Genomic DNA, 18,405 nt, shown 5'->3' with positions numbered 1-18,405 from the left:
AATATCGCACGGTGGGTCCTGTACCGTACTCAAACCGTAGTCTTCCTTATGTGGTCTAACTCGAGGATTAAAGTAGCTACATTTCGGGGAATCGGTGGTTTGTTTGTTGGATAGAGGCGCTGCTGAACATTGTATGTACTTTACTCCGCACGGTCTTTAAACGTATTATTCGACTTGTGTCTTAAACTAAAAGACTGAAATACTGCATGAAAAAATATTATTTTTGTGATTATTGGATAAGGCCCACGGAACACAAATTCTTGATAATATGACATCCGAAGCGCACAATTTGGAACTTCAGAAAAGCCCTATGGATTTTGTCAACGAGTTCGACTTGATTAAGTTCGACGTGAAGAAGGAGACAATGCAGGGGATCGATCGACCCTTCATTGGGCCGGGCAGCCAGCTTCAGAGACCTGACTCCGTCTCATCCACGCCAGAGAGTACACCTTGCAGTTCTGTGCCCTCATCACCAAGTCTAAATCCTGGCGAGCAGAGGAATAACACTGGTGATAATTATTGGATAGCCACCGGCGGAGGTTACGCTCAGCAAATGTATTCTCATACTTTCGGCCTGACACCCGAAGACGCTGTGGAGGCCCTCATCAGTACCACTGTCCATGGCCACCAATCCACTCCGAACGGTCACCAACAACCTCTCCAAGCGGAATTTGAAGGATATGGGTCAGCAAATCACCTCAACGGCCATGGCCAGCAGTATTCTGGACTACTCCGCCAACCTGATGCCCTCTCGGGTCACCCTGAGATGCAAGATATGCAAAATACGCACTGCCAAAATCAATATCACCACGAGGGAGACATCGATACCTCATGTCCAAACTCACCACTATCTCAGCAACCTACCCACAGTGCGCACCTCCTACACCATCCACATCGCCACGATAGACGTCTCAATGTAGAGAACCATTTCTCAGATGACCAGCTTGTCTCCATGTCCGTTAGGGAGTTAAACCGGCACTTAAGAGGGCTGAGCAAAGACGAAGTTATGCGTCTGAAGCAGAAGCGCAGAACCTTGAAAAACCGAGGTTACGCTCAATCATGTCGCTACAAACGTGTTCAACAGAAGCACGTTCTGGAGCACGAGAAGACCAGTCTTGTCACACAGGTAGAGCAGCTGAAGCACGAGCTCAACCGGCTGGCACGCGAAAGGGACGCATACAAACTCAAATGCGAAAAATTGACTGGTTCAAATGGTTACCATGAAACAGGGTCTACTAGTGACAACCCTTCTTCACCAGAATATTTCATGTGAACAATTTTTTTAAGATAGGATGTCATTATAGGCCTACTGATTAAGTTAACTAGCCGAAGTGTTGATCTCAACGACAAATACTTTTATAACCTTACATCGTCATTAATATAGACCTATGACATAGGCTATACTTTGTGATTAAGCTCAATAAGAAATGTAAAAGCCAGATAAAAAAAGTTACATGCATGCTGGTCATGTATGCCATTTAGAAAATGGCTTTTGACTAGATTAAGATTCAAACCTTTATTATACTATTCACTCACACCTTTGTTTATAAAGATGAACAATTGGGAATTGCTGTGGCATAAATTGGTCGTTCCGTAACCTGTTCCCTGGTATATTTTTCATGACATCAACCAACATAATTTTAAAGTAGCCTATTGTTTCTTTTAGCCAATTACATGTTTTCATCTAGTGTTCTTATCTGTTTGGCCTGATTTTCACTGAAAATATAGATCATGTTTCCCTGTAAGAATTTCTGCTGGGCAGATTAGTTTGTTCTCTATCTTTTTAAAACTTTTGTGAATTGCGCAGGAAATAGAGCTTTTATATGAATGAATAGTAGCTTGCAATTGGGCATCATTGTTTGTATTTTAAGTGTTTTCATCTGCTTCAGACCAATAAAGCCATTACATCTTCTCTGCAAGTTTGTGTTTCATATGGTTTAGTTAGGACTTGGATTTGCCCATCAAGGTACATATAATCAAGAAATTTGATTAAACATACATATGCATACAGCTCTAGGTTTTACAGAAGAAATTATAAAAAAAAGATTAGTAAGCTTCCTCAACTCTAATCTAATGTTGAAATACAATTGCACAACCCCAAAAAGGTCAGTCATGGAGTGCTGTATTTATCTGAAACTTTAAACCCATTTCCTAAGGTGCTATTAAATTATGCATTATGCTCTGTCACAAACACCTATAGTTAGAGACATTATCCCTGGTTTGCCAACATCTTTATAGCATAGCAAATTTCAAAGTGTTAAGTTAACACCAGGAGTGTTCATTTTATTCGTTGAGTGTTTATATACTGTAGGTCCACTCTCATGAGATTGACTCATATAAACACTGCTGGTGTAAAATGAACACTTCGAAATTTGCTTCTGTCAAGCTTCAGGCGATTTACTGTTGGCTAATTGGTTTGGTGCACTTCTAACCAAAAGTCCAACAAAAATATTTCAACAAAAATCTTCATTGCATGTAGCTTGATACATTGCATGTCTTTTTTGATTGGATGTAAATGAAAGGATGAGTGGTTCTTTTTTCTTTCCTGATCTTTGACTTTCATGAAGTGCTGCTTCCTGAGGGACAGCTGCATGTGAAAGCACTGAGGGCTCACTGGCTAGGCTGTGTGGCAGAGATAATATGAGTGGAAATCAGACTTCCTCTCAATTCCCTTCCTCTGACAAACAGGTCATCTCTGTGAACATTAACTGAGGAAAAGAAAAACAACAACCACAGCAAATTATGGTGTACTCTTTTGTCATGCTGTAGAGAATGTGATTCATTAGAAATGAAACAACTTTCTATTTCTCTATAGCCTATGAAGTGCATTAGTCATGTCAGATGGTCTCTCTTGTTTGTTCTTGTACTCCTATATGCCCTTCCTAGATTTCAGAAGAGCAGGTGTGCCACCAAGGACTCCAACTTTAGCCTTTGTAGCAGGTTCTCCTTTCTTGACCTGTCAGTGTCAACCTTTCCCTCTGTTCAGTGGAACAGCCCTACATCCAGACCACAGGTGCAAAAGCACTTTCCCTGAGAATTCACTGAAGGTCATCCGTTTTTTTAAGATAAGGAATTCATAAAAATTATGTAAATCTACTACTTATATTGCACATTTTCATGAAAAAGGAGTATGTTTTGTTCCGTATTACCCTGCTATTGCATAGAATATAGCAATTGTGTATAACCAACTGTTTCCCGGTTCAACCCCTCTCTACCACTACTGATCCTTTACTGTTTTGCTACTATGGAATAACTAAAGAACCCATATTAGCTACTACTGGCTCCCTAATTATTTTCTACACTCCACCCGTCTTCTACATCACTACAGAGCAGACACAATTTGAATGTCCTTGAATTCTGTCCTGAAATAGTCTCATGGGAAAAATATGAGAACAATATACTATATAAAAAATACAAGTTATTCACCCCACAAAATCTACTTGTATGTTGTAGTAACTGTATTTGCATGCGTACATGTGTACACGTATGTATGTTGTGTCCATCAGTCCGTTTTTCTGTCTGCATGCGACAGTCACTGTGTTTAACGCATGGAGTAGATTATCAGTGGAGACAGCGGTTTGTGGTCCTGCAACACAGCTTTCTGGGTGCCATTGTAGAAACGATTAGCCAGCTCTTTTCCTCTGCATGTGATAGGCTAGTGTGCCTGATGTGAGAGCCCAGCACTTCCCCCTCCTCACGGCCACCAACACCCCCACCCCACACCGCCTCAGGCTGATTACTGAGTCAGCAGGAGGAAAAGGTGTCTGCTTCTGTAGTATTGCAGAGAGAAAATGAGAGAGAGCTAGGGAGAAATGAGAGCATAGAATTTAGAGGATATAAAAACAGATACATTTGATTTTAGATACATTTTTGGGGGGTATAAGAATAGAGAGTGGAAATTAGATGGTAATAAGAGATTTGAGAATGGAATAGATAAATGGAGATTGTAAGAAAGTAAATAAGAGAAAGGAAAGGGGATGATCCTCTGTCACCTCTAAATCTTCTAAATTATCAATGAGAATACCTTTACAAGTCCACTGTACTGGCCACTGGACACACAATGTGCATTTATTTATCTCTCCTGGATGTAACATGATCACAGTTGCTTTTTGACATTCAGAATATTAAATACAATATGACTTATATGTCACAAAACGTCATATTTTTTCTGGATATTGATAGAGACTGGGGACAGGGGCAGAAAATCGGTCTTCTTGGAGCTGTGAGTTTGGACTGTTGGTTTCTCAGACAGTGGGCACAGACAGAGGAATGTCAGAGATGTGCACCATTGTGTGAGCAGAAGCACAGGAATGCATGCCGCCACGCTGCAGTGTCACCAATGAACACAGCCAGGGGCGTCAGTGCAGGGCAGAGAGGGAAGGGTGAGGGGCAACATGGGGCCCCTGACTCAAACTTTAAAACATTTCAGTATCACCATCCTCAAAATCATCGACACCACGCTTAATTGACCCCATACTTAAAACAAATGGTTCTATGTATTTGCTGCTGTGCTACTTCGATGTTTCGTGCCAGTAGAAACTTTAATATCTTTTTAGAATGAATTATATTCATATTGGTCCACAGACATCTGACCCCACAGCAGGACTTAACCAGTCAGAGCCAGTTCCCCCCCTCCCTCCCCCCATGCCATTGTTATTGTGCAATGGTTGAGACTGATGTGTACGACCTGTCTATATGTGTGGATTCACGTGAACAGCAGAGCAGAGGTTGGAATAGAGAATGGGATAGGGGGGCTTCCTCTTTCACTTCCTATATGAGCGCCCAGTCAAGTGACTCTTTGTGTGAGCGTTGGGTTGTGTGGTGCAGGAAAATGCAGCTCGGGCGGCTGTGGTTTCCTCCCAGAATGTCCAGTTGTATCTAGCTGTTGTCACAGTCTGATTCATGTACACGCACGCACACATTTGTATTGAGTCAGATTTCCCTAGATTGATGACTCTACATAGAAATTCACCTCTTCTCGGCCAGATTGAGAAATCCTAAGAGTTTTGACTGTAGTCATGTTTCCACGAGTAAATTACTAGCTCACATGATAGCTCCATCAGGACATAGCAGAGTGAACCCATGATCCAGATTAATGTATAGCCCCAGTGCTACAATAAACCTAGTCCGCTATCACATTGGATGCAATAAAATACCTGAAGATGGGTGTTCAGCGTGTTTGTGCACAGGTTTTTGAAGATCAGATAAGAAAGCCCTCTGACAGAGCTCCTGTCACATTTCTTTTGAGCACTATTTAAAAGGATGTGACAAAGTCCTTTCACTTAACTGACTGTGGACTTTGATGACTGAGCAAAGGTTACAAACTGCAAATGTGATAACCTCAATATCTTGAGTACAATAGAAGGAGATCACATTTGATTCCAGGTAGGGTGTAAGTATCAACTGGGAAGTAAGATTAAGATTCTGAAGTAACTACACAACAAGAAATGTGAAAAAATTACAGTTGCTTTCCACACATTCCAATTCCTGTTCTTATCAATGTTTCAAGTTTCCTGACAAGTACACTGTTTTTTGTTTATTCATAGAGGTGCCACAGCTGTTGGATGAAACAAGTAAATCTACATAGTGCTTAATAAACAGAGTGTAGCAGCAGTACGCTGGAGGTCAAAGAGTGTGGTCATGTGAGAAAGAGAGATAACAGATAGAGAGCAGAAGAGAAAAATGGATGGGCAGGAGTTCCTTTCCCCATCTCTCTCGTTGCCTGCTAGGATTTCCTGTTCTGTTTTATGGGGGTCATGCAGCTGGCAGGCGCCCTCCTCTTTCAGTCTTTAATGATGACAGGCATCCATTAGGGTACTAGAGAAACATGAGCAACAGAGGTTAACTCAGGTTCTTCCCCCTGACCGCTTCTTTCCTTTTCACAGCTCCTGGCTCCAGGGTCCTTGCTTGTTCTCTCTCCATAGGGCATAGACATGTCTCTCAGTAGTGTTAGCAAAACACTGAGTCTGGGGCCAGTCAGACGCCAACATGTGTGACCTGTAAAGTTCAACATTCAAAAGCAAGTTCAGCACTTGTTGCTGTATTCTGTGTTTTTAATTTCATATCCAGATTTCTTGGTTGAGGAGCTCAGCAGTGGCAAGCGGGCTGTTGTTGAAAACTGACAACACTCTTTCCCCATGTCTCAAAGATAACAAACATGTAGCCGATGAGAATGTTACATTCAGAGAGAAAACAGGTTGACTGTGTGCATGTATGACTGTACCACATGAGAAAGTAATTATGAGAGTCTGTGTATGTTTGAATAAATCACAATCCCAGAGTACAGTAAGAGGTCTTGTATGTTGAAATACCTAGTTGAGTGAATTGTTACCCTTCTCAACAACATGCACATTTTATACTATGCTACAAAGACTATTTCAGAGCAAGCATTTGATTTGATTGAGCAAGTCCAGATCTAGGGTAAACTTCCTTAAAATAATGGTTACACAATTTCAAAGCTAACTGGAAACTTTTTTTACCATTTGTCATTCGGAGTGAAAAAAAGCTGTTAACAACAGTAAATTGGAGATAGAACAGAAGTGCAGCCTGAATATATAACTCACATGTCCTCCTCGTAAGGTTCAGGCAATTACAAAGTAATATGCATTTGCAAGTAAATTGCCATATACTGCCCCTCACGTATATTTCTTGCTGTGTTTTGCGAGACGTGTTATGTTGTGACCTGGACTATACTTCAAAATGATCTGGCATATTCTTTCCTGCTAGGGAGGGCAATATGGTTTTTAGGTCACTAAAAACGCTGTACATCTGAACATCTTCAGTGTACATTTTATATATAAAAAATTATATGTACTGTAACAAGCAAAATGATAAATTATTCCAGTCCTTTGATTTATTTATTCATATTAATGTGTGCATTGTGAAGAAATAGCTTGCACTGATTATCGTATCTTAGTCTACATCTGAGTAAGATAAATAAACTTTAGTTAGTATAACTAGCTTATATAGCTTATATGAACTTGTATAACTCATTGTTTTTTTTATCATCAAGTTACACAACCTAATATTTTACTACAAAACTGATATAGTATTGTGTTGGAAGATGCTCCTATCTCATGTATCTACTGTGTCAATCAACCCAAATGATCTGATATATGTTTAATTTATCTGTATAATACTATGATACTACACAGTTGCAGTTCATGGATTTGTGGTGAGTAAATGCTAGACTAGTTATGTTCATCTAGTTTCAACATTTCTAGTAAAACCATAAAACCATAGTATTAAAGAGAAACTACACATGCCATAAATGCTGGGAATTGGGTGTGTCCTGTTGAAAACAATATGTGTCATTTGTCTTCCCCCATGTTTCTCAGAAGAACCAAGAGGGCTTCAAGGACAGCCATGTACTACTGCTCAGCACTACATTTTCAACAGTTTCCTACAGACCACTTACAGCTATTGCTCACACACCCACTCTATAATCCAGTATTCTCACCATTGTTAAAGATAGAAGGACGAAAACAACTAGCAACCAAAGACTCAAATCATCTTGGTTCTGTGGTTTATCTATAGATGGGAGGTTTTAATTGGCACAGCTTCTTAAATGGATCTATTTAAGGGAATGGTGTCCCTTACATTCCAGTACACTCATGTAGTTGTTATCTTCTATTGTGGTTGAAATGTAGAAAGAACTTTGTTCTGGAATTGTAACACAAAAAACTAAACAGACTGTTATTTTCCCAGAGAAGCAGAAACACATGGAGAAAACCAAAACATGAATGATAGAACAAGATAATCTTTAATCCCTTTCCTACATCTTTACATTTCAGAGGCCAGTTTTATCACATGAAATAGTGACACATCTTAACTGCTCATGCTCAACATGTCCCTGTTCAAAGATGAAAGACAATGACTACCTAGTTTGTACGGGAAGGCTAACTCCCACATGTTGGCTCTGCATCACTAACAGGCACAACGTGTTGTGCATAAAGGTTTGATGACCTCTGACATGTAACCCTACAACCTATATGACCTAAACCTAACTGTCAGGTGTTAGTAAAACTCAAGGATGCCATTGTTGTGAGAAAGTCAAAGCTGTCTGTCTCCCGTACTTTCACACAAACCGACCAACAAATGTTGAGGGAGAGAGACAGAAAGTATTTGTGAAAGTGATTTGGTGACAAACCAGTAGATCAACACAGTGATTATAAAGCTTGACCAAAAAGGTCATATTACAGTTCATTTATCTGCTCTAATCATCTGTTGTTTACCATATTTGTGTTAGCATTTTGCTATGTTGGCAAAAACACCTGAAGTATTTATGTTTGGTCAAAGTCTCCTTTTGTGCGGTTGAGTAAAGGTCAAAAGGTCATGATAACTCTCTGTGACAGGGGTAACGGCATGTTGGGCTATATACTATAAACTAGCAGAGGAATGGTTTTGACTCACATGTCTTTCAATAGTGACTAAGTAACAATTATTTTTTATTGTTCAGCTTTCAGATTATTTGTTCTCATTATTGTACTTACACCATCTGCAAAGACAACAGAGACTTTTGAAGTGGCAGTTAAATAATCTGGGTAAAGGATGGAAATCAGGAGCGTTAAGCTTTCCCACAGGACCAGGGTTTGAAATAGGAGCAGCCTCTGAACTTTTTATCTCTCACTGATCTCTTGATAAACCTGTCAAAATCAGCCCTGACACTTATTCCACTCTGCAGGTAGCTGTGACTGGCATGACACCTCAATAAACAGGTCACATTTCCCTTTCTTAGGTGATAAATCTCTTTAAACAATCTTAGGGGATAATCCCAATTTAAATTGTTCATGCCCAGTGGACACTACCAATGTCATTGATATGTTTGCAGGAAGGTTTAATCATATACAATTTTGAATCGATATCTCCAGTTCTTGGATCGGAAAGCAAAATGTGCAAAGGCTGTAGAATTTAGACAGAGACTAAAGAGTACTTTGGCTTCTAAATTGTCACATGTGTCCTCCACACTCTTCATGTTTCCAAACTCCTCATAGTTCTTAGCTATTTTGACACGCACATACATACCTATCTCTGTCCCTATCTAAGTATTGCATATCTAGTGTCAGCAGTGGGCTGTGGCCAGAGCATGAGTAACAGGGTTCTCAGTCTTCAGTTCAACAGATAGGGGCTGTGAAGTCAGCTGGTACTGCCTGCATGGCTGTGTTCCACAGCCTGTGTGCATTTATCTGTGTGTGAGTTTGTATGTGCTTGTGGAGTGAGTGTGTGTGAGTGTGTGTGTGTGTTTGTTTTCGTTACTACTGGACAGGGGGCATGATGAACTTTCCCACAGGAATGGAAACAAGTTCCAGTTCCACATGGCAGCTGACAGTATTACTTCTTGATCTACAGGAGCTGATCTGAGCCATCTAGGATTAAACAGTAGTGTCAAAAGATTAAAATTCATGTATAGTTATCATTCAAATTATGTGACCACAGCTATAAGCTTATGTCAGTAAGCATACCTCTTTCACATAGGTACACGTCATTTTCTCCAGTTTTTCTGACACAATGAACAGTGAGCATTACTCAGAGATTAAAATAGAGTAGCAATGGTACAAAACAATTCTGACACTCATACCATATATAACAGTTGTGCTTTACCAGCACTGCATTTCATTCCCATTCTCTCTTGCCTTGAGCTGTAAGTAAGCTGTTTTCTGAACAGACAAATTGTAAACTCTCAAGGATATCTGATATCACTAAGATGCAGCATGATAACAACAAAACACACAGGTATTGAAATCCTCTCCTTGATGATCTGTGTGTAAATCTTCACCATAGTACATCATTTTATTTAAGAAGATAATAAAATAACTTGACAATCCAATCATTTTAATCAGTCACAACACCTCAGGGGATTACATATACAACAAAAGGCCATAGATTTAAGACAGGTCTGCACTAAACCATTTTAAAGACAAATGTTACTGCGAGAACAGTCAATAATTCAATTATCTGATGTCAGTCTCAGTTAATTAAACATTTAATTGACCATCTAAGGACTAATGATATCAATCCCATTACCCATGAATCCGTCCGAAATGGCAAATCCACCACTTGACCCTGCTGTGGATCGACTACCCTCATAGAAGGGGTCAAAGTTTATTCCCTGCTCAGTGTTCTCTTCCTGACACACTGTTGACTACCCACAAAAAGAGATATAGTGCATACAGTGTATTTGCAGTGAAGATCTGACTTACTATTTCAGTGTAAACCAGAGTTGGCAATAGCGCATGATTATAGTTATTTTCTCTGGCTTCGTTCTTAGGATGATTGTGGTTTGTGAAATAAAAATGCAAACCTCTTTTGAAGACACTATCTTTCTCCCACTCCCTTCTTCTTATCTCTAAGAGCCCACCAGCGTTTTCTAGTGGATATATCTCCAACCTTTGGACTTCTCTACCACTCACCTTAATAGCTCAAGCTGACTGATAATTTAAAAGCCTGCTGAAACAGACAGATAGGTAATGGATTGCATAGCAAATCAATGGCTGGATCAATGGAAAACATGCATCAATAAATGGATAGAGAGCTGCTGAAATAGACACCAGAGTAAGTGTAATGTGGAATGCATCCAGCAGGCTTGATACTCGTTACTTTGTCTGAAAGTAAGTCTGGTTTTCCAATTCCTTGAATAATTTAATAAAAATCTCTGAGATGACCCCCCCCCCCCCCCCCCGATCAACACACCATGACCCCCCCCCCCCCCAACCCATGGAGCATTGAGACAGCAGTTGTTTGTTTACTATTTTATCTGTTGTTCTTCTTTGTCTACTGATAGTGATCAATATGATTAAGCATCCTGGTCACTGACAGAGGTTTTATAAAATAGAACCCAAACTAGGGACAAGACTGCAGATACAGTATCTATAGTTGAGGTATCTACTCTAAACTATATAATTGAAGTGTTGTGAAACACATGGGATTCTAGAACAATGAGAAGACTTACCGTCCTTACCATTACCGTCCGTTATAATAACAGCACAGGAAGTATATAAGCAATCTTTTCTAAGAACAAGGAGGACATTATCATAAAAAGTCACCAATAGATTATGTTCAAGTATGTCATGTTGTACAAAAATGTATATCTTACAAACATGATATACGTCCACCTGAAAATATTATATAAAAACAGTCCAAGTTATATGCTTCCATAAATTGCAGTGTACAACCAATCAGAAGAACAACAACAAAAACAAGTATAAACTGTGTGGTACTCCATGTTTTTCTTGGTTTGCAAGTTATACAATTGAGGCCCACCCAGTGTAGGTTGCACTACTCTGACAAACATAGCATGTGGCACGACACTACAGCTGTTTCACGTATGCCTGTACTATAAATCACTGGTTTAAGGGAGGAGGCAGAGGAGCAGCTGGACATGTCTAAAAATAGCAGCCATGCTGTTGGACAGAGTTTAAGTGCATGAGTATGCAGTTAGCACAGAGAAGCTATCAACAATACCCTCCACCTGCATTAGTCTACAGAGATGTGGCATCAGCATTTTAAGGCCAGAAAGTGTCACATTCATTGAGACACAATTTTGTACATGACACAATAAATAACTCAAACAAACAATGAACAACAGTATAAAACTGACTACATGTTTTAGGATCACTTCATTTTCCAATGACATGAACATTTTTTATCAATGTTTTCTGCCCTAAGGCCAAACCCTCCCTCTTCCAAGCAATGACTACCCATGCCCTCCCTCATGGAAAACAAACTAGGAATGGCAATGCAAACAAGATTAACTATGACGGGGAGGGTAGTACAACAAGTGAGATTCAGCAAACCAAGCAGGTTTTATCAGTCTTTTTACATTATAGCAAGAGAGTGAAATGCCTAAACGAATGTATGTGTGTTTGTGTGTGTGTATATTTCAGTTTGTAAAAAGACTTGCTTATGGGAACAAGCTTCTTATGGGAACAACCATAGCTCTCTATCTGACCAATGAGGATAAAGCAATTACCCAAAGTCATTGAAATATAAATGTTTAGAGTAATTAAAGTGTTCACTGTCAAGAGAGCCATTTCAAACTGTGACATTAATGAATACATGCAGGCCTGTTTAAGGATACTAATAATTACAAATACAGAATAATCACTTTCAACTCAAACATTTTAACATATAGATGATGGAATTAAATAAGAATACTGCAAGGCAACTGCCTTGCTAAATCAATCATCCTCTAATCAATATAGCTGCAAATATGGGAGTCAATGCAATGGAAGCTAGCACTCAGGCATCAATTGAGTTCCTACATCCACAAGGTGATAAACACAAATTCAACCATCAATGGCAGTGGATATAGCTGTCTTTCTTCTGCTAGTCACTGTTGTCGATGGACATGAATAGGGTGCTGTCACTGCTGACTAAGATATTTAAGCGGCTTTTGCCCTCTGTTTTGTACATTCTTTGTGCTATTATTTGAATTAAGGAATGTCCTGTACAAGTACAGAAACACTGACACACATGTATTTGTTCTCTTTTCTTGAGACAGGACAAACAAACAATTATTATAAAACAAGGTACCAGCTAGCAGATGTGTTATGGCAAAATATTGCAATGACAGGCACGCATGTACCAGGTCTGTCAAATTAGCAATTGAAAAAAATGATTACATTTGCAAGATTTAGAGGTGGTTGTAGACCAGGGATTTACAAGGTGAAAACCCATTTCCATAATTGTGATCTATGATAATACACAATGGCAAACTCGTAGTTACAAATCTAATTAGCTTTTAATTCAATATGTGGTAGAAGACAATGTTACACCTTATTTCAGCTACTATGACAGCCAAAAGTTCTTTACCCAGCATGCACTACAATAGCCTCAGTCAGTGCACAAATGGGATCCTAGAAAAGACTTAAACAGAACATACTGTATAGTTTCAGTATTATAAAGTACAATCAATCAAATTTGATCGAGACAAATCTGTAAATTGCTTTTGCTAAGCAGTTAATAGTTACCAGCATGCTTTTCAAAGCAATCAGTTAAAACCAAACACAAAACATTGACCAACCATTTTATTTGCTAAGGTTATAGCTCTCTCTGGTGGCAGACAAAGGGTATTGTTGCTAGAGTACGTGAACTGATCTCTTTATCAATATAGAAGCATAAACTAGACATACGTACTTCAGTCAGGATCACTGACTGTCAAAATATTCCAAATGTGTTTGTTTGTTTGTTTGTTAGAGAAAGTAACAAAGCAAAGTATTTTACTTTATATTTTCACCTCTGTCACCCGCCATTTTAGGCAAAACTATTCTTTGCATTTATTCTTCCTTTTAATTGTTCCTACTATTTCTTCATAAACTAATCAAAGTAAAATATATTGCTGTGATAGTAAGGCAGTGACAAGAAAAGCTATTGCGATGTACTATTGTAGCTGGAACATACTCTTCCTGATGGTTAAATATTACAACTAACTTCTGAGAAGAACATTTGGGAGGACACAAATTAAACCAAGACATTGGTCTAGTTTGCTTGTTATGGGACCTTTGTCTTCAAATAAGACTGCAGTCAAGACCTAAGACTCCGCACCTACAATTACTCCAGTGTTATGGTGGCACAATTCCACTTTCTCACTGCATTCACAAGTTTGAAAAAAGGTCAAAATAATTTTCTTTAAATAATCAAGATATAAAAAACAAATTTTCTTAAGATTATTAAGTGTTTTATTGCCCTGTATCCATACATTTGAATATACATTCCTTTACTCTTTGGCATAACACAATTATATTCTAGATACATAACCACAAATGTGCAATAATGCAGATGCATCATTCTGCAAATATTATCTTCATGACTGTTGTCACAAACCATGGGTTGATATATATGTGGTTACAATATTTCAGAAATCTAAAATAGTCTTATTAAAGAATCTTACCAAAATAACAATTTGTATGTATTGACAGGTACAGCTGACTGTACTGTACATTGTAAGAAGGAGTTCAGGCAAGAGCAAAAGAGTGCCATTGTGTAAGACAAAGTATGTTAGAAATATAAATAATAAAGCTTTTATGGTAATAAAAAAACAGTACAAAACTTCCTGGACTGAATCCTTTAAATTTCCCTTAAACTGATCAAACAATATTTAAAATGTTATAGGTCAACTAAAACCCAGAGAACCCCTGAAGAAAAATGAAATGCCAATGAAATACCTCTGTCTGTGTTCACTTGAACAAATAACTGTATGAAGTTAATTTAGGTATGAGAGTTGTCAAGTGTTTCCATTTCTAAATTATTTGTTTTGGCAGTCTGTATACGGCAGTGTTTTCTATATAGTAAGATACAAGAAGAACAATGTAAAGATATACAAAATAGTTGTACCATCGTATGCAAATCAGCTATTGTATCTTGTAAGGTAGCTAACAGTTACACTTACTAATGTGGCTGAATTTAATGTATTCCACTACATTTATCAAGCGTTTATCAAACATCACATTGCATAGTATTTATCAAAGTATTTTTGTGACTTAGTGTTAGTGAATTAAACAATCACTTCCAGTGTATATAAAGCAAATTAATCAATCTTTCCCTCATATCTTCCACAAACAGAACCCTGCAGCCAAGTACTTTTAGTGTAGACATCTGGCCCTTGGCCAAGTCCCCATACCATCCACCAGAAGGCCAGGGTCAAGCCTCTGCCCAAACTCTTTCTGTGCTCTGTGCAGACCCGGCCCCAAGGCCATGTTGGTGAGGTCCACCAGTTCACGGCGATGGGACAGCATGGTCACCATGTGCTCTAGCTTGGAGCGAATGGTGGAGTAGTGGTACTGCCTCTCTTTAGTCAGCTTGCGGAAGCAGTCCCTCAAATTGTCATCAGGGGGCACTGTACAGTGACGGAGTACAGGAGGATAAACCACCCTATGTGGGGTGGAAGGGTGGTTACGGGAGGCAGAGCTGGTGTCAGATGAGGAGACAGTTTCTTTCTGGATGGAGGTGATTCTGTGAGCAGCAGTTGTGTTGTCGGGGCAGTGGGCTAAGTCAGTGTGCAGTGGGGAGGGCTCCAGGTCAGTCTGGACTGCAGTGTTCACCTTTACACAACTAGTCTGGGTGAAGACATGGCATAGGGGGTTGATGGGTAATGCTACCTGATCTATTGCTGTGTTAGGTGGGGTTTCATCAGGAGATAAGCATTGTACAATACTGCCAGTTAGGACTTCCTGCATGTGCTGCTGCTCCATCCAGTTTTCACCAATGGTGGATGAGTTGGATACCGCACTGCTCTTACATGCCCCCTCTTCTGTCAGCTCCCGGTGGGGCCCCAGTACTGGGACTGGGGCTCGGCTAGGTGTGCTGGTCTGACAGACAGACTCCATAGGCCTCTGCCTGGCAGGTTGAGGGGACAAGGTTATTTGGGGTCTGATGAGCAAATGATCATAGATGCCACTGTTGCGGGCACTGGGAAGGCCCTGGGTGCTGATGGGCATGGACTGGGCATAGAGTATGCGAAACTCTTCATCAAAATTCTCTGTGATCTGGCCAGACAACTCAATGAGGTTGCTACTGTTCAGTTTTCCATCTGTCCAGTTGAACCTGCACAGAAGAATGCAATTTAACTCACACTAGTAAATAGACAAATCCGGCAAATAATAACAGATAATGTAATATTACAGAGTGCACAAAATATGGGGAATAACATAAAATGTTCTGACTTGTTCCTGCATGTACAGTAAAGTTACAGTATGAATATGAATGATTAGGCTATGTCACTCTGATCTATTATTTGACTGAGGGAAGTGGGTTCTTTACCTGTAGGAGCCTGTCGCCACTCTGTTCCCATCAATCAACATGAACCGCTCATGAACTTTTCCAGTAATCTTAGCCCCTGATCTCATAAAGTATGTTCCTCCAGTTATGGTTCTCACTCGCATTTGCTTTTAAGACAAGGATGAAATAGTACAGATTACAAAATAGTCACTGGTTGTTATAATTGATACAAGCAAAATCTGTTGTATTGGTTGATTCTTGTGATTTCTTGAAATAAACATTTACATTTAGTCATTTAGCAGACGCTCTTATCCAGAGCAACTTACAGTAAGTACAGGGACATTCCTCCAAGGCAAGTTGGGTGAAGTGCCTTGCCCAAGGACACAACGTAATAGCACGGCAGGAATCTAACCGACAACCTTCTGATTAATAGCCCGATTCCCTAACCGCTCAACCATCTGACACCCATATACATTATATACAATACATTACACCCATGTCCACTTACTCGAAGCTCCTCCAATTGCACTTTGATGTTGCTGCACATTTTGAGAAAAGCGGGAGCACATGATTGGTCCAGTAAGATGTACACAGGGACTTTACGTGTGGTGCATGCTTCCTGTAGATCCTTGAAAATGTCCAGGTCAGTGAGGGAGTCTGTCACTATGGCAATTACCTGTTATGGTCAACAAAGACACTGTTAAGGTTTTTTTTTTTAAGGTAAAAACATAGCTAAACAAATATGGTTCTTTACTTCCACGTCATTACTCAAATCCAGCAGTCATGTCTGTTACCATAGCTATCAGCTGTAATGCTTGGTCAGCAAATACATTTCTATGAAAGACAACCAAGCACATTGTGAGGGTGCCATGGGAGTTTCTGCAAAAGGTGGCCACACATTTTTCAGAAACAGGAAAGGAATCTTTCACTGCTTTGAGGTTTTTTCTAAAGTGCCTTAATAGTTCTCTCTGATGAGTAAAAAACGTATACCCATCACACCTCACCTGCACTCAAAGATGCAAAGCAATGTGCCAATAGTTGCCAGAAGCGTGTTTAGGCACATTCAGATGTAGGCCTGAGCAGTTAAAGTGCTCCAAGGTATACATTCAAACTTCTGCAACAGAAGTTCAGTTAGAAGATTTCTAATCTCCTATTGGCTGGAATGTTAACTCACCAGGATGTTAGAGAACTAGGACAACAGTTCCCTTGAGGGTTTAGGTTGGTTGAGGGGCAGTTCTATCGGCGTATGTGAAGCCCTCTGTGACATACTTGCGTGTAAAAAGGGCTATACAAATACATTTGATTTGATTCCCAACCTGTATTCTACACGATTATTAAGGCTTGGTTGGCTCAAATAACTTGTATGTTACACTTAGGAGGTGAATATTTATGTTTGCCACTATTAAGTGTCCACGCTAAAAGTGTCCCATAGGCCTAATTGTCTTCCTTTAGCAGGCCAACCAAATGTTCAGTGTTAAAATGACCGTTACTGTACGTCTATGCTTTTAATGAACTATTGTAAGGATGATGTTGACGACACATTTTTGTCTTTTGTCATAGCCTACCTCTTTGGCGCTTTTTATCATTCGTCTTGCAGCTTCCTTACAACTGTAAATACATTCGCCATAGCTGGGTTGGAAGTGCGCAACAGCGCGAGTGACTCCGCGGAAGGAACCCGAGGTAAAGGCAGGCCAGCCGATTTCTAATAAAGGAGGCTCAATGTCAGAAATCTCGGGGAAATAAGTGACGGATGAACAGTCCATGGAACTGCGTACCGACTGCTCGAAAATCATCTCATCTCCGTGAATAGACATACACCGTGGGTCGACAGCCGTGCGACCAATGCCGCGTATCTCGTCATCCGACAAAAAATTGGGAATACTCTCTTTTATGAGAAATTCCCTAAAGTTGTCAACCCCTCCTGAAACGAGCTCTTCCAATGCGAGTCGGTGTCTTTCGTTATAAAATTCTTGAAGATTATGATCATTTCCTTGTTTAGAGGGCCACCTTGCAGGTGAATCGTCCAAACACTGTGATAGCGCCATAATGTTGCTATTATAGCATATGCTTCAAAAACAGCCCAGTCTACAGGTAGCAACCAACAGTCGTAAAGCGAGTTTGTATTTAGCGTCCCATTCAGCCCTGCCCTTCGGATATCTGTAGGCTATTGGCTACAATTGTCACAGAAATGCATGCTCTTCTCATATCTGGATATGCTTTGAGACTGCCACTCTGTAAACGCTCTACACTCATTGGCCAGACATTTGAATTTGGAGGCAAACAACCGCTTTCAGGCTTCCACTCCCACCTTTTCCGAGTCTACGTGTGTAGCCCATGCCACCTATTGGCAATGTCTTAGATTTTACATAGACTGCCCATTCCAGATACACTGAAACAGTCTACATTAGGCTATATGAGATCAAAAGATAGACTATAAGCCGCAATATGAAGTAGGCATATGTTACAATTAATTCCACATAGGCAAGCTGCTTGTTGTCTTTCCAAGAATTAAGGAAAACGAAAGGAAAAAAAACTCAGCCTTAGACTAGGCAATACAAATGAAAGGATGGACCAAGAATAAAGGAAATTATTATACTTTCAGTCAAATTCCGTTCGGGAATTGAGTTAGGTAGACATTATAGTCCAGGCTATGTAGCCCAAATGATTTAATGTTCATAGTGAACATTAAAT

At 39.8% G+C, this 18,405-nt stretch overlaps 2 protein-coding genes across 2 annotated transcripts; one reads left to right on the top strand and one right to left on the bottom strand.

Annotated features, from left to right (window-relative positions):
- The first annotated feature begins 9 nt into the window (after positions 1 to 9).
- On the top strand, positions 10 to 1,919 carry mafbb (v-maf avian musculoaponeurotic fibrosarcoma oncogene homolog Bb). Its single transcript, XM_067236535.1, has one exon. It carries the CDS (start codon positions 269 to 271, stop codon positions 1,271 to 1,273), a length of 1,005 nt encoding a protein of 334 aa, XP_067092636.1. The 5' UTR covers positions 10 to 268; the 3' UTR covers positions 1,274 to 1,919.
- An 11,756-nt stretch (positions 1,920 to 13,675) lies between these two features.
- Positions 13,676 to 17,853, bottom strand: fam83d (family with sequence similarity 83 member D). Its single transcript, XM_067238357.1, has 4 exons — positions 17,280 to 17,853; positions 16,223 to 16,390; positions 15,757 to 15,881; positions 13,676 to 15,540 (listed from the first exon to the last, which is right to left on the bottom strand). Exons 1-4 carry the CDS (start codon positions 17,757 to 17,759, stop codon positions 14,580 to 14,582), a joined length of 1,734 nt encoding a protein of 577 aa, XP_067094458.1. The 5' UTR covers positions 17,760 to 17,853; the 3' UTR covers positions 13,676 to 14,579.
- Between the last annotated feature and the right edge of the window lie 552 nt (positions 17,854 to 18,405).

The sequence above is a fragment of the Osmerus mordax genome, chromosome 1, assembly GCF_038355195.1.
Source record: "Osmerus mordax isolate fOsmMor3 chromosome 1, fOsmMor3.pri, whole genome shotgun sequence".
NCBI lineage: Eukaryota > Metazoa > Chordata > Actinopteri > Osmeriformes > Osmeridae > Osmerus > Osmerus mordax.
The sequence above is the reverse complement of the archived record's forward strand: the minus strand, read 5'-3'. Positions and strand labels throughout refer to the sequence as shown.